General features: G+C 44.9%; 1 protein-coding gene and 1 long non-coding RNA gene across 3 annotated transcripts in view; one reads left to right on the plus strand and one right to left on the minus strand.

Annotated features, from left to right (window-relative positions):
- The window catches only part of LOC140410700 (uncharacterized), an 80218-nt gene extending 76812 nt beyond the window's left edge, over positions 1–3406 (plus strand). The window contains exons 2-3 of the long non-coding RNA XR_011940708.1: positions 2734–2865; positions 3197–3406. This is a non-coding gene — a long non-coding RNA (uncharacterized lncRNA). The remainder of the gene's footprint in view (positions 1–2733; positions 2866–3196) is intronic.
- cd2ap (CD2-associated protein) overlaps positions 1–23019 on the minus strand; it is a 318661-nt gene that overhangs the window by 129725 nt on the left and 165917 nt on the right. For both annotated transcript variants that reach the window (XM_072499137.1, XM_072499136.1), the window contains exon 3: positions 8313–8460. In XM_072499137.1, the coding sequence (XP_072355238.1) occupies positions 8313–8460 (148 nt within the window). The remainder of the gene's footprint in view (positions 1–8312; positions 8461–23019) is intronic.

The raw sequence follows: 23019 nt of genomic DNA on the forward strand, positions 1-23019 counted from the left end.
TGCTCTGAAGTCAACTTGCAATCGCCAATCTGCAATCGGCATCAATTTTTAAATCCCTCACACAGTACAAGGGGTTTTCCCATCAAAGCAATTGCTGCTATCAAAAATCATGGAATCAAGACTGCAATCCCAACCACTACTAAAAACGCTAGAATCTCATGAAAATAAAAGGAATTTACTGTATCACCACTGGTCAATTATGATGTATTTTGCTCTAAATTGTTTAGGAGCAAAACTACAGACACCATGACAGGAGATAGGTTTATTTTCAAGAAAAACAATATAATACAGTACTGCACTTTTTTTTGTTATTCGTTCACGAGTTGTGAAGTGTCACTGTTGTTCATCCCTAACTGTCCTAAAGATGGTGGAGCAGAGCCACCATCTTAACCCATTGCACTGTGGTGTAGGTTCAATCAAAGTGCTGTTTGGGAGTTACAGGTTTTTGACCCAGTGACAGTGAAGGGATGGTGATATAGCTCTAAGTGAGGATGGTGTGTGGCTTGGAAGAAAGCTTGCAGATCTGAGGTGTTCCCACGCTTTGCAAGATCTTGTCCTTCTAGGTGGTAGAAGTTTAGACGGTGCTGTCGAAGGAGATATGTTGCGGTGCAACTTGTAGATAGTACACATCGGTTGTCAACGTGAAATTATGGTGGAGATTAATGTTTAAGTTGGTAGATGGGGAGCTGATCAAGTGGGCTGCTTTGTCCTGTATGGTGTTGAACCGCTTCAATGTTGTTGGAGCATCCAGGCAAGTAAAGAGGATTGCATCACACTCCTGACTGTAGATGGGCAGCACGGTAGCACAGTAGTTAGCACTGTTGCTTCACAGCAACAGGGACCCGGGTTTGATTCCGGGCTTGGGTCACTGTCTGTGCTGAGTCTGCACAGTCTCCTCGTGTCTGCGTGAGTTTCCTCCGTGTGCTCCGGTTTCCTCCCAGTCCAAAGATGTGCGGGTTAGGTGGATTGGTCATGCTAAAATTGTCCTGTAGTGTCCAAACGTAAGGTGGGGTTATGGGGATAGGGTGGAGGTGTGGGCTTTTGTCGGGTATTCATTCAGGGACCAGCGTAGACTCGATGGGCCGAATAGCCTCCTTCTGCACTGTAAATTCTATGATTCTATGGTTGACAGACTATGGGGATTTAGATGGTGAGTTACTCACTGCAGAATGCCTAGCTTCTTCTTATCCATTCATGCAGAAACAATATCTAATTAGATGATCTAGTTAGATTTCTGGTCAATGGTAATCGTCCATGATGTTCGGTTTCAGCAATGATAATGCCACTGAATGTTATGGGGAGGTGCTAGATTTTTTTTGTTTGAGATGGGCATTGCCTGGCACTTGTTTCTCATCACTTCTCAGCCCAAGACTGAATGTTGTACAGGTATTTTTGTGTGCAGGTATTTTTGTATGCAGGCATGGCCTGCTTCAGTATCTGAGAAGAGGATTATCATATCAAATTAGTTATAATCTCATTGAATGGTAGAGCTGACTCAATGGAGCAAATGGCCTACGCGTGTTTTACCCCGTTCATCTTTACCTCCTAACACAGAGAAATTATAATCTAGCCAATTTGTTTCACAGCTTCAGTATTTTGTTTCCAACTCTTTCAATCACATCACCCTTTACAAATCAGTTTTCTGAAGCAATAATGAACAATGGCAATTTCTTTAATCCATTTTCATTGTCGGAAAGAAGACAAGAATTTCCCCACGAAAGTCCCCAAGAACCTATCCATTTCCCAAAAGTTCCCTTCTGCATCTACTTAATTATTCTCCTGGGTTCCTGAATTCCTATCACATAATTTTTACTGCCTGAGGGCCACATGTGAACACTGACTCATTGGTAGAAGTCCTCCTCTTAACTTCACAAAGGCAAAGCAACAGCAGCCCAAAGTAAAGCAGAGCTGGATTTTCAGAAAAGTGTTATAACTATCTACAGTAAGAAAAATGTTACAGCAAGTTTATAAGAACAATTACAACCTTTCTACACCAAAGCACCCATTTTGCCCCTACCACCGGGTGCATTATGTCCTGAAATATAAGCTTTCTTCATACAAATGCACTTTTGTCCCACCACACTCAGTTTAATGCAATACTGAGGGAGAACTGCACTGCCAGAAATGTCATCTTCCAAATAAAATGTACAACTGAGACTATATCTGCCCAGTCAGCAGTAATAAATATCGTACGTCACTATTCAATCAAAGATAGGGGGAAGTCCATTTTTCCCTCAGCCAAGCACATCATTTATCCATTCTGATTGTGGGACTTTATTTTATGCAAATTAGTCACCACAGCTTCCTTACATGACAATAGTGAGTACACTTCAAAATGTACTTCATTGGCTGTGAAATACTTTGGAACATCCTGAAGTTGTGAAAGGTTCTGCACATGGGGTCAAACCGAAATTAAATTGCTTTTGCCCTCAAGCACATTTGCAAATGCCAACCACACATGAAAAATTTAAAACAGAAGATGATATTAAGATGATAAAATCCTTTCAGCTTCGGTTGATCTTTGCTGAACGTTAATCGTTTCTCCTCATCAGGGTCCTACGGTGGTCATGGAGTTCAACCAATGCTTTCTATTGCCCCAACCCTCCACTGAATGGATGAACTTAAATGTCAATGAGCCATCAAATATCAAAATAATCGTGTTTGAGGTTTAATATTGTGACAGGACCAAATATCATTATAGCATTACACTCATGAGCTGAAAATTGTTTTTAGTGTTCAATTATTGACCAATGGATTGCAATGTATGAAAATATCACTGGATAATAATCTACAATGGCCCGTAGCTTCTTTTCGGATCCCCAACTTAAGTCGCTGAACCACCGCACATGCCCGGCACGATAAACCGTAAGTGTGGATGCAGTCCATGCGCAAACTCCTGGCCCACTTTTGTTTTTGACAGAATGAGTGAAGCGCTGCACTGGACCAGCTGAATGCAAATTAAAGAGACAGCGCTAACTTGGTCAACTTGATCCAATGTTCGTAAGTTTGACACCGTTTTATTTGCACTTTTATTTCTCAGTCCAGGATCATCGAGCAGAGGCAAGAGATATCGGGAGACTTTATTAGTGTTTAGCATTTATCAATATGTTTAAAATGCAAATAAAGAGAAAGAAAGATATATTTATGTTTTTATTAAATTTTGGTTTGCCATGAAGCTGTTAATTCTATTATAAAGGAACCCACAAGAGAGAGGGACAGCACTAGTGGGACTGTCGTTTAAACAAGCCCGACAGAAATTCTGCTACCAGGGGATCAATCGCTCATGACTGGATGGGTATCCACAAATGGAACCTGACCAGTCTGACAGAGGAAGTCAAAAAGGACCTGCAAAGATGGAACACACTCCCACTCTCCCTCGCAGGGAGAGTCCTGACGATCGAAATGAACGTACTGCCCAGGTACCTCTTCCTACTTAGATCCATTTCGATCTACATCCCCAAGGCCTTTTTCAAAGCACTGGACAAACTAATCATGGCGTTTGTATGCACAGGGAAGAGGGGGGGGCTAGCCCTTCCAAACCTACAATACTACCACTGGGCGGCAACAGCTGAACGAGTAAGGGGATGGATTAAGGAGCCAGAAGCCAAGTGGGTGCGCGCGGAAGTGGCCTCCTACAGGGGGTCCCCGTTCCAGGCCCTTGCCACGGCGGCATTCCCATCCCCACCCAAAAAACACACAGTGCAGCAGCCCAGTGGTGGTAGCCACCCTCCAGACCTGGAACCAACTACGGCAGCAATTCAGCCTGACCGAAATGTCTGACAAAGCCCCCAATAACCACAGGTTCACAGCAGGACTCACCAACGCCACCTTCAAAAGGTGGAGACAGGGCGAGGGGAGACTGACAGTTAGGGACCGAAGGCAGGGTCACAACACTGGAAGAACTGACAAAGAGATTTCAACTAGCTAGGGGCAATGAACTAAAATACCTGCAGCTCAAGAACTTCCTATGGAAGGAGACAAGGACGTGCCCACGACCACCACGACAGACACTACTAGAGGAGTTACTTGACGCAAACATTCTAGGTAAAGGAAACTGTCGCGACATGTATGAATAACTGGTAGAGAGGCCCGACACTGTACTGAACGCAACAAGGAAGAAATCGGAGGAAGACCTGGGGCTCGAAATAGTGTGGGGACTCTGGAGTGAAGCACTGCGTAGGGTCAACTCCACCTCCACGTGTGCAAAACGCAACCTAAGAAGGTGGTACATAGGGCCCACTTAAGGAGAACCTGAATGAGTAGGTTCATCCCCGAGGTGGAGGAGAGATGTGGCGGTCAGCAGCACCACCCAAAGCTGCCGACTGGCTGTCCGACCTATCACGATCTCTCCAAATGGAGAAAATCAAATTCGCCATGTGAGGGTCGGATGATGCCATCTTCAGAACATTCAGCCATTCACCCAACCGTCCCGGGACTCGTTTGTGGCCAACGAACAAGTTGATAAATAATCAAGTTGCCAAGAGCCAGGGGAAAGTAGCCAAAACATGAGAAAAGAGCAGGAAGGAGGAAAAGACCCAGGGGGGATGGGGAACAGTGCAAGAGGGGATAGCTAAACACAATAGAAAAGAAAGGTGAGTCCCAAGGAGGGAGAGGGGGGTAAGAAGGAAGGAAGGAAGGAAGGACAGGGGCAAAGAATAGAGGGGAACCAGAGTGGTGGGGGGGGAGGCGGGGGAGAAAGACGAGGGAACAGAAACTGAAAGGAGAGCACAGGAAATGACAACGACCATGACGAACACAGCAACAGAGAGTAAGACAGCACAGGAGGAAGAAATGACAAACGGCCAAAGCTGAGGCAAACACACAACAACAACAGCAAAAACTGACAGGGAGAGGCAAGCAACATCAGGGCGCCACCCAGGCCCCCCCCCGCCAGATCTATTTTGTATTATTGGTGGTGTATGCACTCTCTTTGTTAAAACAAATGGGATAAAAAGAGGGACGGGGGTCCATATCACATCTATACAGAAATACTGCAATTGTCTCTCCAGTACCCCACTAAGGCAGCACGGTAGCATGGTGGTTAGCACAATTGCTTCACAGCTCCAGGGTCCCTGGTTCGATTCCGGCTTGGGTCACTGTCTGTGCGGAGTCTGCACATCCTCCCAGTGTGTGCGTGGGTTTCCTCCGGGTGCTCCGGTTTCCTCCCACAGTCCAAAGATGTGCAGGTTAGGTGGATTGGCCATGGTAAATTGTCCTTAGTGTCCAAAATTGCCCTTAGTGTTGGGTTGGGTTACTGGGTTATGGGGATAGGGTGGGGGTGTTGACCTTGGGTAGGGCGCTCTTTCCAAGAGCCGGTGCAGACTCGATGGGCCGAATGGCCTCCTTCTGCACTGTAAATTCTATGATATGATATCTATATACACTTCCCCAGTTTTTACCTCCCCACACCTTGTTTTTTTAAAACTTTTTATTTACGTGATTATGCTATTTTTATAGAATTGTTTTTATCATCTTGTTTGTATTATCTTCTTTTTTTACACCTGTAAATATACTATGTTCGACTAACCCAATAAAATTTTTATTTAAAAAATTCTATTCTAAAGGTACTTTACTGTATAAAATGAGTTTGGAGTCACAGAAAGTGAAAGAAAGATTTTTTTTTAAACTTTGGTTTGTCATGATGATGTTATTCCATGAAAGGAACTATAATTGATAGAATCATAGAATTTACAGTGCTGCAGGAGGTTATTTGGCCCATCGGGTCTACACCGGCCCTTGAAAGAGCACCCCACCCAAGCCCAGACCTTCACCTTACCTCCTAACCCAGCAACCCCACCTAAACATTTGGACACTACAAGGCAATTTAGCGTGGCCAATCCACCTAACCCGCAAATCTTTAGACTGTGGGAGGAAACCCACGCAGACACGGGGAGAATGTGCAGACTCCGCACAGACAGTGACCCAAGCCGGACATCGAACCCGGATCTCAGGTGCCGTGAAGCAACAATGCTAACCACTGTGCTACCGGTGATCATTCACTAACGAGTATGATTGTCCACCTATGATATTCCATGTTACTGGTCACTGACTCGGTGGGTACTTGCATGATTGATGAGCACGATCCTAGAGCTGCATCTTTAATCACTCACTTGGCAGGAGTTCCAAAAAGGTGGATCGGTCCTTGAATGCCAGGTCATGGGTAGTCCTTCCTCAGGCTCCTTTTCTGAGTCTCCTCTTGCTGTTGGGTGTTCTTGAAGAATTGTGACCCTTCAATCAGGAGGTTCCTCCAAGTCGGTCTCTTCTGAGCAAAGATCTCCCAGGCATTGACATTTTAGTTCCATTTCTTGAGGTAAGCCTTCAATGTGTCTTTGAAGAGCTTCCTTTGCCCTCCTCTTGTTCTGGATTGAGTTGGGTGAAAAAGATTTGCTTTGGCAGTCGGGGCTCTTGACATCCCAAGCATATGGACGGCCTAGTGGAGTTGTTTTCAGATGATTATGGCCTCGATAATGGTGCTATTCACTCCTTCAAGGACAATAATGTTTAGCATGCCTGTCTTCCCAGCTGATTCAGAGCAAAGGTACATTTGGATTTTGCAATGTGTTTTATGCCGAGTTGCTTACAAGTCTCCTTGATGTAATGTTCATCCTTAGAAGCCTCAGTGATTACTTCAAATGCTTTAACAAAGTTTAATGCCTTAGTTGACATATGCAAGTCTCTTATAAGCTAATGTGAACTATCTCTCTGACAGGTATTGCAGAATCCAGTGCAGATTCAAAATCTGTAGTCATGCTTCACCTCTGTGGGATCATCGCACTAATAGCTTGGCTTCTTAAAATCCTTGAACTTCTTTTGAGGCTTTGACATAGACGCAGGGATCTTGAGAGAGGAGTAAAGCATCATCTCCGCCTGGTGAGGAAGCAAATTAATTACCCAACCCTAAGAGTGTACAGGCAAAGGACATCCCAAAATGATGTCAGAAGAGATGTGTGCCCGGATACTGCACTTCAGTAGTTGCTGCTTTCGGACTTGTACAATGAACAATTTATATGTCTGAACCTTCTCTCCCTCCTCATCTCACTCCTTCCCTCCCGCTCTCTCCTTCCCCCTCTTTACTCCCCTCCCCTCCCTCACCCCTTTTTAAATAGACAAAACCGTTGTGTTTATGTGGGAAAATATATTGTATTGACTATTGTGTTCAAGTGAGAAAATATATTTTATTGCAAGAAATTTGTAAAAGTTGAGATTAAGACACAAAGTGTCATTGTTCAGCTGATAAAATTAAATATTAAGATAAATGTTAAATGGTTTCAAAGTTTAATACTTATAAAATTACTTTTGTTAATAATGTTTTTCATTAAACTTTGCACAATCTCCAAACTGTAGTGGTATGGTAGAGAATGGCATTAAACAGGAATCATAGAATCCCTACAGTGCAGAAGGAGGCCATTCGGCCCATCAAGTCTGCACCGACCCTTCGAATGAGCAACTGCCCATTTATGAGTGTCCATCTCACCCTATTCCCGTGATCTCATAATCTGACCTGCACATCCCTGGTCCATTGAGGGACAATTTTGCATAACCAATCCACCTAACTAGCACATCTTTAGACTGTGGTAGTAACTTGGACTACCTGGAGGAAACTCTCGCTGACACGGGGAAAACGTACAAACCCTACTCAATGACCGGGCTCCTGGCACTGTGAGGTAACAGTACTAACCACTGTGCAACCGCCGCTGCCCCGATGTAATTGGCCGTTATGTCAGTATGATTAACCAAGTGACAGTAGGTTTGATCTGGGTCATTATTTCTAGTCCCTCAGGTAAATTTCAGCAGTAAGTTTCCAAGATAAAAATGTATTTGTTAACACATATCCATAAACAAAATAATTGAAGCTGCTCCAACAATATCCTTATTCAAAATTGCTGCTTTCTCCAGTTGAAGGTGAGCTTAAATGGGAAGGGATGGAAAGGGGTTGAAAGAGCGGCATCATAATCTGATGAAGAATATTGTGCATACAACATGATGCAAATTTAAACTATTTGCTAGGTTCTCTATATTGTGTAGACTCAGCTATGAAAGCCATAGAAAATGTGATTTACATATTTAGATCAAACAGATCAGAACTTGGGAAGTCATATTCAATGAACATTAACCATCTCTCTCTCTCTCACTGGGCCTGATGAGTTGTGCTGCATTTTGTTTTGATTTCAGATTTACAGCATCCATGCTTTCATTGCATTGGTTGTTGTGTTTTTGTGCCTAGTGTTAGAGTAGATCCAGTATAACACTGTTCCTCTAAATTGTTCTACTGCTTTGAGTTACAATCAGTAATAGAAATGCTATATACTTACTTCTCCGGAGAGACTTTGGTTGAGGTGGAAACCCAACAACTGGGAATCCAAAATGACTCATGCGCTGTACCAGATTGGCAACATTTCCAGATCTCTCTCGTTTAATCACTGGGCTTTCTTCTTTTATTTCTCCATCTTTTTTTAATTCCTGTGCAAAGGGGAAAAATGTTTCTTACTTTTCAATGAATTTTAAGACAAAGCAGTAATCCACATAGAGGATTTTGCAATGTGACTACAAGAAGTGCTACAAGAAATTTGAAAATATTACCGGTTTGCAGGATTTCCTCAATCAAAAACATTCAGCAGGGCGTTCTTCTGTTCCCCGAGGAATGGAGCACTGAGGGATTATGCGCGGATTTTAAAAAGCTGATGTGCAAAAACGTTAAGAAATACAGCAAATAATTTATGTTTTTCACCTGCAAGCACTCAAAAAATAACAATTCCATCAGCCAGCAGCCTGTCACTTGCACTGTCTCAATAAACAGATTCAAAATGCGAAATTACCATCCCCATACACTGCTTTTCAAGAATATCCCTTGATCATCATTTTCTGAATGCATAAATTGAGAATTGAATGTTGTGGCAAGCCACAGTTAATATATATCTGCTGCTAAAACCCATCAATGTCTGTCACTTCCAGACTCTGTTATTCCCATTAGCCTGCCATCAAATACCTCCATAAACTTCAGCGCATCCAAAATTATGCCACACCATAACTGTTCACCAATCTACACTAATTCCCAGCCCCATTACACCTCATTCTTGTGTTCACATTTCTACATGGCCTTGCCAGTCCTATCTCCGTAAGCTTCTTTAGCCCAACAACACATCAAGCAGTGTTCCTCTGACCTTTGAATTTTCCAACTCACTTTGTCCACATTGGTGAAGTTATCTGGACCTTATATGCTGGAATTCCTCCCTGTCTTTCCATCTCCCTCTCGGTTAAGACACACTTCAAAACAGCTTGAACCAAGATTTTAATCACACCTGGTAGCAGCTCCTTCTTTGGCCCAATATAAATTTTTTGGCAGATTATTTTGTGACAAATTAAAAGCACAGTGGATGCGATCTACCGGCCAGAGAGACGGTCGAGACATCGGGAGCTCCGCTCGGCAGAGCTCCTCCGTGCGCGGCCTAGGGGTGGAGGCGTGGGACTACAAGCGCTGGCAACGACCCTGCTAATCCCGCCCAGAACTGTCTTTATATCGGTGTTATGCCCATTAAGCTGGTGTTAAGACTTCTCCCATTCTTTAGAACATAGAACGATACAGCGCAGTACAGGCCCTTCGGCCCACGATGTTGCACCGAAACAAAAGCCATCTAACCTACACTATGCCATTATCATCCATATGTGTATCCAATAAACTTTTAAATGCCCTCAATGTTGGCGAGTTCACTACTGTGAACTTTCCATCCAACCATCAGCATAACCCTACATTCCCTTCTCCCCCATATTTACATAGCCTTCCTTAAATGCATCTCATACTATTAGCCTCAACCACCTCTTGTGGTAACGAGATCCATATTCCCAACACTCCCTAAAGAGGTGACTTTTGAGTGCTCCATTTCTTGGTTACCATCTCCTGTTTAATTTTCTTTTACTCGCAAGTGAAAACACATACTGTGCCTTCACTTATATACTTCTGTTAGGTCACCCAAAAGAGGGGCAATCTGGATAGGTAGAACTCCATATTCCTGGTCTCATCCATGTAAATCCTTTTTTATAATACTGACCAGAACTGTGCACAGTACGCCAAGTGTAGCCTAAACAGGTTTTCATAACGTTTAATACAACTTTCACTACTTTCCAATTCTTTCTCAAAAAAAAAAAAAAAATTGTTTTGGTTTTTTTTTTTTTTTTTAAATGTTTTTTTTAACGATTTGCATAGAACATAGAACAGTACAGCACAGAACAGGCCCTTCGGCCCTCGATGTTGTGCCGAGCCTTGTCAGAAAACAAGATCAAGCTATCCCACTCCCTGCCATTCTGGTGTGCTCCATGTGCCTATCCAATAACCGCTTGAAAGTTCCTAAAGTGTCCGACTCCACTATCACATCAGGCAGTCCATTCCACACCCTAACCACTCTCTGAGAAAAGAACCTACCTCGGACATCCCTCCTATATCTCCCACCCTGAACCTTATAGTTATGCCCCTTTGTAACAGCTACATTCACCCGAGGAAATAGTCTCGGACCGTCCACTCTATCTATCCCCCTCATCATCTTATAAACCTCTATTAAGTCGCCTCTCATCCTCCTTCGCTCCAAAGAGAAAAGCCCTAGCTCCCTCAACCTTTCCTCATAAGACCTATCCTGCAAACCAGGCAGCATCCTGGTAAATCTCCTTTGCACCCTTTCCAATGCTTCCACATCCTTCCTATAGTGAGGTGATCAGAACTGCACACACTATTCCAAATGTGGTCTCACCAGGGTCATGTACAGTTGCAGCATAACCCCACGGCTCTTAAACTGTTAATAAATACTAACACACTATAGACCTTCTTCACGGCTCTATCCACTTGAGTGGCAACCTTCAGAGATCTGTGGACATGAACCCCAAGATCTCTCTGTTTCTCCACATTCCTCAGAACCCTGCCATTGACCCTGTAATCCGCATTCAAATTGTTCCTACCAAAATGAATCACCTCGCACTTATCAGGGTTAAACGCCATCTGCCATTTTTCGGCACAGCTCTGCATCCTATCAATGTCTCTTTGCAGCCTACAACAGCCCTCCACCTCATCCACTACTCCACCAATCTTGGTGTCATCAGCAAATTTACTGACCCATCCTTCAGCCCCCTCCTCCAAGTCATTGATAAAAATCACAAATAGCAGAGGACCCAGCACTGATCCCTGTGGTACACCGCTAGTAACTGGGCTCCAGTCTGAAAATTTTCCATCCACCACCACCCTCAGTCTTCCATGTGATAGCCAGTTACTTACCCAATTGGCCAAATTTCCCTCTATCCCACACCTCCTTACCTTCTTCATGAGCCGACCGTGGGGAACCTTATCAAACGCCTTACTAAAATCCATGTATACGACATCAACTGCTCTACCTTCATCTACACAATTAGTTACCTCCTCAAAGAATTCAATCAAATTTGTGAGGTAAGACTTACCCTTCACGAATCCGTGTCGACTATCCTGGATTAAGCTGCATCTTTCCAAATGGTCATAAATCCTATCCTTCAGGACCTTTTCCATTAACTTACCGACCACCGAAGTAAGACTAACCGGCCTATAATTACCAGGGTCATTCCTATTCCCTTTCTTGAACAGAGGAACAACATTTGCCACTCTCCAGTTCTCTGGTACTATCCAAAGATCAAAGCCAAAGTATTTATTAACATTTGCCACTCTCCAGTCCTCTGGTACTATCCAAAGAACAAAGCCAAAGGCTCTGCAATCCCTTGCCTCTCAAAAAATCTAGGATATATCCCATCTGGCCCAGGGGACTTGTCGACCCCAAGGTTTTTCAAAATTGCTAATACATCCTCCCTCAGAACATCTACCTCCTCCAGCCTACCCGCCTGTATCACACTCTCATCCTCAAAAACATGGCCCCTCTCCTTGATGAACACTGAAGAAAAGTATTCATTCAACGCCTCTCCTATCTCTTCTAACCCATGCACAAGTTCCCACTACTGTCCTTGACCGGTCCTAACCTCACCCTGGTCATTCTTTTATTTCTCACATAAGAGTAATAAGTCTTGGGGTTTTCCTTGATCTGACCCACCAAGGACTTCTCATGCCCCCTTCTAGCTCCCCCAATTATATACCTTGCCCTGCCGTATGGCCCTATCCCTCTCCATTGCAATTGTGAAAGATACTGAACTGTGGTCACTATCTCCAAAATGCTCTCCCACAAACAAATCTAACACTTGGCCCAGTTCATTACCCAGTACCAAATCCAATGTGGCCCCACCTCTTGTCGGCCTATCCACATATTGTGTCAGGAAACCCTCCTGCACACTCTGTACAAAAACTGCCCCATCCGAACTGTACGACCTATAGAGGTTCCAATCAATATTTGGAAAGTTAAAGTCACCCATGACAACTACGCTGAGACCTCCACACCTATTTTGAAATTTCTTCCTCCACATCTCTATTACTATTTGGGGGCCTATAGAAAACTCCTAACAACGTGACCACTCCTTTCCTATTTTCAATAAACATCATCAGGACTTCATTTTTTGAAATCTTTGCTCACTGTTCATTATGATACTTTGGTTTCTCAATGTTTTTCTACTTTCCCCTTTGGAAGGAATTCATTTTTTTTTCTACCAATGATATTCAGCTAACTGGTCTCTGGTTCACTGGACAAGTTTATCTCCCTTCCAGCTGTGCACCAGTCTTCTGGCAGTACATCTTTCTGTCATGAATTATTGAATACATGTCATGGTGCCCCTGTTATCTCTCCCATAAATGATTTTAAACTGTACAGGTGCAATACATCTGGACTCGGGGCTTTATCCTGAGCTTGTTTCTTTATTTAATATTTTCCCTTTTAATTTTAAGCAGTTACATAATTTGTAATCTCCAAGTATTCATTTCCAATTTCTGCCATTCACTATTGCTGCCCGTGATTTTATCATGGCCATCCTTCACGAGCGCTACACCTGCCTGATTTTCCTTCGTTTAAAATTCATTTGTCCTCAATTTTTCATTGTTTTTTTGTCCCTTGATAATTTGATTCCATTCTTCTTCTTTGCCTTCCCAATTTAGCTTCTCCCTTCATTTATTATTCACCCTCGTCTTGCTCTCCTGTCCATTTTCTCTGCGCATGGCTCTTTCCTTTTTTTCACCCATGTCCGTGCATTCATGGTGTTTAGTTTATACTTGCTTTTTAGTGAAATATATTTTTAAACGTTAAATAATTCGGAAGACCTTTGACTCGTCCGCTCCAAAGTAAAAACACCACCCGGTACATTCAGTAAATAACCCATATTTAACCTTTGGTACATGGATTATGGTAGAATGATATAGTGTAGATTAATTTGTTCTTAAGGGCAGCACGGTAGCATTGTGGATGGCACAATTGCTTCTCAGCTCCAGGGTCCTAGGTTCAATTCCGGCTTGGGTCGCTGTCTGTGCGGAGTCTGCATATCCCCCCCGTGTGTGCGTGGGTTTCCTCCGGGTGCTCCGGTTTCCTCCCACGGTCCGGAGGTGTGCAGATTGGGTGGATTGGCCATGATAAATTGCCCTTAGTGTCCAAAATTGCCCTTAGAGTTGGGTGGAGGCGTTGACCTTGGGTGGGGTGCTCTTTCCAGGAGCTGGTGCAGACTCGATGGGTCGAGTGGCCTCCTTCTGCACTGTAAATTCTATGATAATCTATGATTAATCTAGGACAAAGGTTCGGCACAACATTGTGGGCCGAAGGGCCTGTTCTGTGCTGTATTTTTCTATGTTCTAGTACCAGTAAGCACATTCCCCACACCCATGAATTGTCTCTAAACTGGCATTCAGTTTAGAACCTCTGAAGGCAACAAAAACAAATTGCGTCAGTGATTGAGTATGGAATTCTGAACTCGGGGTGGGTGGGTGTAAAACCACATTGATAGGGCAGAACAGAGGAACCTTTACGCTGCATCCAACAATCCAAAGCCTGTTATGATGGGATCACCAGGTGCCCAAAAATGAAATGCCTTTCCTGCAGGAGATGGGCACAATGGAAATGTGGAGCTTGTTCAAGGAACAGCTACTGCATGTCCTTGATAAGTATGTACCTGTCAGGCAGGGAGGAAGTGGTCGAGCGAGGGAACCGTGGTTTACGAAAGCAGTCGAAACACTTGTCAAGAGGAAGAAGGAGGCTTATGTAAAGGTGAGACATGAAGGTTCAGTTAGGGCGCTCGAGAGTTACAAGTTAGCTAGCAAGGACCTAAAGAGAGAGCTAAAAAGAGCCAGGAGGGGACACGAGAAGTCTTTGGCAGGTAGGATCAAGGATACCCCTAAAGCTTTCTGTAGATATGTCAGGAATAAAAGAATGACTAGGGTAAGAGTAGGGCCAGTCAAGGACAGTAGTGGGAAGTTGTGCTTGGAGTCCGAGGAGATAGGAGAAGTGCTAAATGAATATTTTTCGTCAGTATTCACACAGGAAAAAGACAATGTTGTCGAGGAGAATACGGAGATTCAGGCTACTAGACTAGAAGGGCTTGAGGTTCAAAAGGAGGAGGTGTTAGCAGTTCTGGAAAGTGTGAAAATAGATAAGTCCCCTAGGCCGGATGGGATTTATCCTCGGATTCTCTGGGAAGATAGGGAGGAGATTGCTGAGCCTTTGGCTTTTATCCTTAAGTCATCTTTGTCTACAGGAATAGTGCCAGAAGACTGGAGGATAGCAAATGTTGTCCCCTTGTTCAAGAAGGGAAGTAGAGACAACCCCGGTAACTATAGACCAGTGAGCCTTACTTTTGTTGTGGGCGAAATCTTGGAATGGTTTATAAGAGATAGGATGTATAATCATCTGGAAAGGAATGATTTGATTAGAGATAGTCAACACGGTTTTGTGAAGGGTAGGTCGTGCCTCACAAACATTATTGAGTTATTTGAGAAGGTGATCAAACAGGTGGATGAGGGTAAAGCAGTTGATGTGGTGTATATGGATTTCAGTAAAGCTTTTGGTAAGGTTCCCCACCGTAGGCTACTGCAGAAAATTCAGAGGCATGGGATTCAGGGTGATTCAGCAGTTTGGATCTGAAATTGGCTAGCTGGAAGAAGACAAAGGGTGGTGGTTGATGGGAAATGTTCAGACTGGAGTCCAGTTACTAGTGGTGCACCACAAGGATCTGTTTGGGGCCACTGCTGTTTGTCATTTTTATAAATGACCTGGAGGGTGTAGAAGGATGGGTGAATAAATTTGCAGATGACACTAAAGTCGGTGGAGTTGTGGACAGTGCGGAAGGATGTTACAAGTTACAGAGGGACATAGATAAGCTGAAGCGCTTGGCTGAGAAGTGGCAAATGGTGTTTAATGCAGAAAAGTGTGAGGTGATTCATTTTGGAAGGAATAACAGGATGACAGGGTACTAGGCTAATGATAAGATTCTTGGCAGTGTGGATGAGCAGAGAGATCTCGGTGTCCATGTACATAGATCCCTGAAAGTTGCCACCCAGGTTGAGAGGGTTGTTAAGAAGGCGTACGGTGTGTTAGCTTTTATTGGTAGAGGGATTGAGTTTTGGAGCCATGAGGTCATGTTGCAGCTGTACAAAACTCTGGTGCGGCCGCATTTGGAGTATTGCGTGCAATTCTGGTCGCCCCATTATAGGAAGGATGTGGAAGCATTGGAAAGGATGCAGAAGAGATTTACCAGAGTGTTGACTGGTATGGAGGGAAGATCTTATGAGGAAAAGCTGAGGGACCTCAGGCTGTTTTCGTTGGAGAGAAGAAGGCTGAGAGGTGACTTAATTGAGGTATACAGGATGATCAGAGGATTGGATAGGGTGGACAGTGAGAGCCTTCTTCCTCGGATGGTGATGTCTAGCACGAGCGGACATGGCTTTAAATTGAGGGGAGATAGATATAAGACAGATGTCAGAGGTAGGTTCTTTACTCAGAGAGTAGTACGGGCATGGAATGCCCTGCCTCCAACAGTAGTGGACTTGCCAACACTAAGGGCATTCAAATGGTCATTGAATAGATATATGGACGATAAGGGAATAGTGTAGATGGGCTTTAGAGTGGTTTCACAGGTTGGCGCAACATTGAGGGCCGAAGGGCCTGTACTGCGCTGTTATGTTCTATATTATCCTAACACGCCTCAACATTGTACCTTTACAGCCTTTTCCTGATTTGTAAAAAATCAAGGTCAGCACACAGGTGGGAACTTCGATGGAATAAAGATAAAGATTTTGTGGAAGTACCGACCATCACAGCACAACCCGTGCACAAACATTTTACACACATCTTCTGATGAGAAGGGCCGAGTTCAAGGATGGTGAATAAAACGTACAGATGGAAAGGAGGGAAAATGTGACAAACACAAAACACAGCTTGGTTCAACAGATCTTCATCAGTCATCAAATCTTTAAAAACTTGAATTATGCTCACCGACTTCTGTGCTGGAATTAAAGCAAGTACTTGTACAATATGTCACATGTTGGCAGCAACATACCCTTCACCACATACTGATTAATATTCACTCTAATACATTTTTAAAAACTATTAATAAAAACATTCATGAAATTTAAAATTCCTTGTCACATGGATATTGTTTAGGTTCCCCCACACTCCGAACAACAACTTTGAGAAAGGGTAAAAGGAAGAGGCGGGTACAATTTCTTCCTTTAAAAAGCAGTTCGACAGTTACATGGGCAGGGTGGGTTTAGAGGGATATGGACCAAATGCAGGCAAGTGGGACTAGCTTAGTGACAGAAACTGGGCGGCATGGACAAGCCAGGCCGTAGGGCCTGTTTCCATGCTGTAAACATCTATGATTCTAAAAGCTGGGTCATCGCTCAAATGCTGCTGTGGGCAGAGTTCAGTGATATACGAATCATGCTGATTTCTTTAAAAAAAAACTTATTCTAGCCTATCGAATTTTTAAGGAGAACGTAATACAGTGAACAAAGAACCAAAATGACTATTAAAATTATTTAGAATCCCACCCACTCCCCCTATCGTCCAGTATATGATGAATTTCAATCACATTGATATTTACTTTGATGATAATATAAAAGTTAAACTGCTCAGTGTGGTTTGAGAAAAAAGTGCGTTCAAATCTTTAACTGGGTTTAAATTTAAGCTAAACTGGCATCCTGTTGAAATTCTAAATATATCCAATTCCCTTTACACAAAAAAGTAACCGCAAAACAGAAAAGGTTTAGATTGAAATGAGTGTGCATCTTCAACTCTGGCAATGAATGGGAGAAACCTGTTGCTCATGATGCAGTATTTTCCAAACTGGAGAAACCAATGCAAAGTGTGGTGACATTGCAGAACACCTCCATTCAACCCACGAGCATGACGCTGAACTTCCAGACACCTGCCATTTATTTATTTTTTTCAAATTTAGAGTCCCCAATTCATTTTTCCAATTAAGGGGCAATTTAGCGTGTTCAGTCCACCTACCTTGCACATCTTTGGGTTGTGGGGGCGAAACCCATGCAAACACTGGGAGAATGTGCAAACTCCACACGGACAGTGACCCAGAGCCGGGATCGAACCTGGGACCTCGGCGCCGTGAGACTGCAGTGCTACCACTGCGCCACCGTGCTGCCCGACACCTGCCATTTTATTTCTTCATCCCATTTTAATCCATTCTGTCTTTAACCTCCTACAGTGTTCCAATAAAGTTCAAGAAGCATCTTTTAAACTCGGCACTTTCCAACTGCCTGGATTTGCAAACGTGGCAGTTCAACAATTTCAAATTCTCTGGCCCGATTTATCAGGCAACAGCTGTTTGTGATGATTTTGCTATTCCCAAATACAGCTCCTCCACACCCAATTCCTGTTCTTTATTTATCCCATTACCATTTTCTTTTACCTTGCACCATCATCTTTTTTCGCATTTAATCGCTCAAGTCTTCCTCATGGTTCTTCCTCTTGCCGTCCCACCTCTGTTCCTCCTTAAAACCGGTTACATCTTTTTAATTTTTCCAATTCTGTGCCATCAACCTGGAACCTTAACCCGGTTTGTCTCTCAAAAGCTGCGTGAACTGTTCAATATTTCAAACATTTTCTGATTTTAATTCCGCATTAGTAGAACAAAAATGACAAAGCACAGAAGGAAGCAATTCAGCCCATCGCATCTCAAAAGAGCTACCAATTGTTTCCACTCCCCAGCTCTTTCCATGTCGACTTGAAAATGTTTCACTTGGTTGGAGGTAGAATTCCTTTTTGAAAGTTACTCATGAATTTGCCTCCATAACACTTTCAGGCACTTAGTAAAAGCTCAATTAGTAAAAAGGTAGGAAGGTACATTCTATAAATCCTTCCCCATAAATGAAAGTCTTCAACAAACACCCATAAGACAATAAGATATAGGAACAGAATTAGGCCATTCGGCCCGTCGAGTCTGCTCCGCCATTCGAACTTGGATGATCTGTTCCTCATCCCCATTGTCCTGGCTTCTCACCAAAATGGGTGGAATGGTAGCACAGTGGTTAGTGTCATGATATGCAGACATGCAGATAATGATATACAGACAGGCACAGACAGACAGCTAATGAACTCAGAGAACGGACATGACCAATGAGCAGGCAGGATACTCAGGGGTATAAGGCCCCATTTAGAATACTGTGAGCAATTTTGGGCCCCACACCTCAGGAAGGACATACTGGCACTGGAGCGGGTCCAGCGGAGATTCACATGGATGATCCCAGGAATGGTAGGCCTAACATACGATGAACGTCTGAGGATCCTGGGATTATATTCATTGGAGTTTAGGAGGTTGAGGGGAGATCTAATAGAAACTTACAAGATAATGAATGGCTTAGATAGGGTGGATGTAGGGAAGTTGTTTCCATTAGCAGGGGAGACTAGGACCCGGGGGCACAGCCTTAGAATAAAAGGGAGTCACTTTAGAACAGAGATGAGGAGAAATTTCTTCAGCCAGAGAGTGGTGGGTCTGTGGAATTCATTGCCACAGAGGGCGGTGGAGGCCGGGATGTTGAGTGTCTTTAAGACAGAAGTTGATGAATTCTTGATTTTTCGAGGAATTAAGGGCTATGGAGAGAGAGCGGGTAAATGGAGTTGAAATCAGCCATGATTGAATGGTGGAGTGGACTCGATGGGCCGAATGGCCTTCCTTCCACTCCTATGTCTTATGGTCTTATGGGTGATATCTCACTATAAAAGGCACCAGGCGCTCACACTCCACCTCTTTCCACTGATGAACATCTACAGAGTGAGTCAGGGTGTATGTACAGTATCACACCCCCAGCACGTGGCTAAGAGCTAGTCTGGTTCAGTCAGACAGAGTAACAACACTTAGGTTAGCAGAGAGTCGAACTCAGAGAACTGTGCTAACTGTGCTAACTGTGCTACTGGTTCAGTAAATCAGATTGAACTAACTTCAAGGTCTGGAGCATATTTGGTTAAAGCTGCATCCAGTTGCAGCCTGTGTTATCCCAGAGTACATCACTCATCAGTTAGCACTGTTCCTTCACAGAGCCAGGGACCCGGGTTAGATTCCTGACTTGGGTCACTGTCTGTGCGGAGTCTGCATGTTCTCCTCCTTCCAGTGTGGTCTTCCATCAGGCCCTCCGGTTTCCTCCCACAAGTCCCAAAAGACGTGCTTGTTAGGTGAATTGGACATTCTGAATTCTCCCTCTGTGTACCCGAATAGGCGTCAGAGAGTGGCGACTCGGAGATTTTCACAGTAACTTCATTGCGGTGTTAATGTAAACTTAATTGTGACACTAATAAAGGTTGTTATTAACCTCTGATCCCCTTATTAATCAAGAAATCTCTTATTAATCGAGAACACCAGATTTGTGCTCAAGGTGCTGTTACCTCCAGGGCCATAGACTAAGAGCTAGGGGGTGGAATTAGACAGAACAGTTCTTTCTTAGAAGGCAAGAACTAGGAGCAGGAGTAGGCAATTTAGCCTCTTGAGCCCATTACGAATTAAAAATTTGCTCACTGACCCTGCATCCACCACACACTGGGGTAGCGAGTTCCACAGATTCATAATCCTTTGAGAGAAGTAGTTTCTCCTCATCTCGGTGTTAAATTTGCTACCACTTATACTGAGACTATGACTTCTCGCTCTAGAATACCCCACAAGAAGAAGCATCTGCTCCAGGACACCTTTTATCATTTTATATACCTCAATTTGATCTTCTTTGAACTCGATAGAGTATATGCCTAAACTGCTCAATCCCTCTTCATAAGACCGACTCTTCATCGCTGGAATCGAGTGAACCACCTCCGAACTTCCCCAATGCCACTACATCTTTCTGAAAATAAGGGGGCCAAAACTGCGCACAAAAGTCCAGGTGTGTCTGTTACGGAGGGCCAGAGGGGCAGTGTATGAGTATGGGGAAAAGGCGAGTAGTATGTTGGCCCATCAGCTGTGGAAACAGGTAGTAGCAAGGGAGTTTGATAAGGTGAGGGATGAGAGGAGAATGGTGGTGATGGACCCAGAGGGGATGAATGACTTATTGAAGGCCTTCTACCGGAGGCTGTACGAATCGGAGTCTCTGTCCGGGGAGGGATGAGACGGTTCCTGTATGGGTTGGAGTTCCCCAAGGTGGAGGGGGAAGAGGGCGCAGGGGTTGGGGGCCCTAATCGAGTTGAGGGAGGTGATGGACCGCATGGATGCGATGGAGGTAGGAAGGCCTCCTGGTCGGATGGGTTCCCAGTAGAGTATTATAGGAAGTTTGGAGCGGAGCTGGGGCCACTGCGAGCGAGGACGTACAATGAGGCAAGGAGTAGGGAGGAGTTCCCCGCCCCACATTGCTGCAGGCTCCCATCTCCCTGATCTTGAAGAAAGATAAATGCCTGGAGCAGTGTGCGTCGTACCGCCTGATATCGCTGCTTAAGGTCGATGCCAAGTTGTTGGCCAAGGTGCTGGCATCGCAAATGGAGGACTGTGTGCTGGGGGTGATAGTGGAGGATCAGATGGGATTTGTGAAGAGAAGGCAGTTGTCGGTGAATGTGCGCGGGTTGCTTAATGTTATTATGATGCAGGTGGTAGAGGTAATGGCAATGGACACATAGAAGGCCTTTGATCGGATGGAGTAGGTGTATTTGTTGGAGGTGTTGGGCTGGTTCGGATTTGGTCAAGGGTTTGTGGATTGGATTTGGCTGCTGTACAGGGCACTGATGGCACTCGGATGAACCAGACAAATTTGCGGTACTTCAAGTTACATCGGGGGGGCGAAGCAGTGGTGCCCGCTCTCCTCGTTGCTTTTCGCCTTGTCGATATGGTCATTGGCAATAACACTTCCGGTGTTGAGGGACTGGAAAGGGATTGTGCAGGGTGGGGCTATAAATTGAACATGGAGAAGAGCCAGAAGTTCCCGATTAATGCTAGAGGACAAGAGAGAAGGTTAGGCGAGCTGCCGTTCTCAGTGGTGGGGGCGAGTTTTCGGTATCCAGGAATCCAGGTGCCGTGGATCTGGACCCAGCTACACAAATTGAACTCGGCACGACTAGTGGAGGGAATGAAGGTGGATTTCAAGAGGTCGGATGTGTTGCTGCTGTCACTGGCTGGGCGCGTGCAGACGGCTAAAATGACAATGTTGCCCAGGTTCCTGTGCGTGTTGCAGAACCTTCTTATCTTTGTTCCCAAGTCGTTTTTCATGAAGATTAACAGGACAATTTCAGGGTTTGTGTGAGCGAAGAAGACCATGTGGGTGAGACGAGTGTTCCTGGAGGGGGGTGGGGCGGGACTGGCATTGGCGAATTTGATAAATTAGTATTGGGCGGCGAACATTAGGAGGAGGAAATGGGTGGAGGAGTTGGATTGGTGTGGGGACAGGTGGAGTCGCCATCGTGTCGGGGATGGGTTTGAGGGCACTGTCATTGGCGCCTATTCCGTTCTTGCCGGTCAGGTACTCCATGGGCCGAGTGGTGGTTTCAGCGTTGTGCATGTGGAGCGAGTGCAGGCAACATTTTGGATTGGAGGGCACGTCATTGTGAGCGCCGATATGTGACAATGATATGTGTGTGCCAGCGGGGCTGGATGCAAGGTTCCGGGGGTGGCAGCAGGTGCGAGTAGAGTACTTTAGGAACCTGTTCATAGGGGCAAGTTTGCGTGACTGGAGGAGATGGAGGAAATGTACAAGTCGCCAAAAGGGAATGGTCTTCGGTACCTGCAGGTGAGAGATTTTGTGAGGAGAGAGGTGCCATCCTTACCGAGGCTGCAGCCTCAAGTGCTGGGGACAAGTTATTGTCGGAGAATGAAATAGGGGAGGGGAGGATATCTGTAGTGAATTGATGGAGAGGGAGGATGCTCTGGTGGAGGAGATTAAGTGCAAATGGGAGGAGGAGTTGGGAGGAAGATTGGGAGGGGAGATGCAGGTCAGGACATAGAAAGAGGCCTTGCGTGAACGCATTCTCGTCCTCATGTGCGAGGGTAAGCCTCATCCAATTTAAGGTGGTGCTGAGGACCCACATGACAGTTGCGAGGATGAGCCATATCTTTTTACGGGTTGCGGATAGTTGTGGACGGTGTGCAAGAGGGCCCGCGATTCACATCCATGCGTTTTGGGTGTGTCCAAACCTAAGGGGGTTTTGGTAGGTGTTCTCGAATGTTATGTTTGAGATTCTGGTTGTGGAGGACTTCTGGTTGCGGCTATGCCTAGGTAGGTCGCACGTTCGGCAGCTCACACCGGGAACAGACTTTTGGGCTCTTCAGAGCGGCCCCAACGGCAATTGTTCGACGGCTTCCAGTGTGGGAAGGTGACAGCAAGGTCCCCCTGACAGTATATGGATTGGACCAGGAGTGGAGTGGTTAAAAATGTGATCCTGGTGCAGCGGAAGTGCGAGGGAGGAAAAGCAAGATGGCGGCGGGTGGAGACCAAGCAGCGTGGGCGCAGTGGTCGCAGGAGCAGCAGGAGTTTCTTAAATGCTGCTTTGAGGAGCTGAGGACAGAAATGCTGGCGCCAATGAAGGCGGCGATTGAGAAGCTTGTGGAGACCCAGAAGGCCCAAGGGGCGGCAATCCGGGAGGTGCGGCAAAAAGCCTCAGAGAACGAGGACGGGATCTTGGGCCTGGCGGTGAAGGTGGAGGCGCATGAGGCGCTGCACAAGAGGTGGGC

The sequence above is a fragment of the Scyliorhinus torazame genome, chromosome 4 (genome assembly GCF_047496885.1).
Source record: "Scyliorhinus torazame isolate Kashiwa2021f chromosome 4, sScyTor2.1, whole genome shotgun sequence".
In the NCBI taxonomy this organism is placed as follows: Eukaryota; Metazoa; Chordata; class Chondrichthyes; order Carcharhiniformes; family Scyliorhinidae; genus Scyliorhinus; species Scyliorhinus torazame.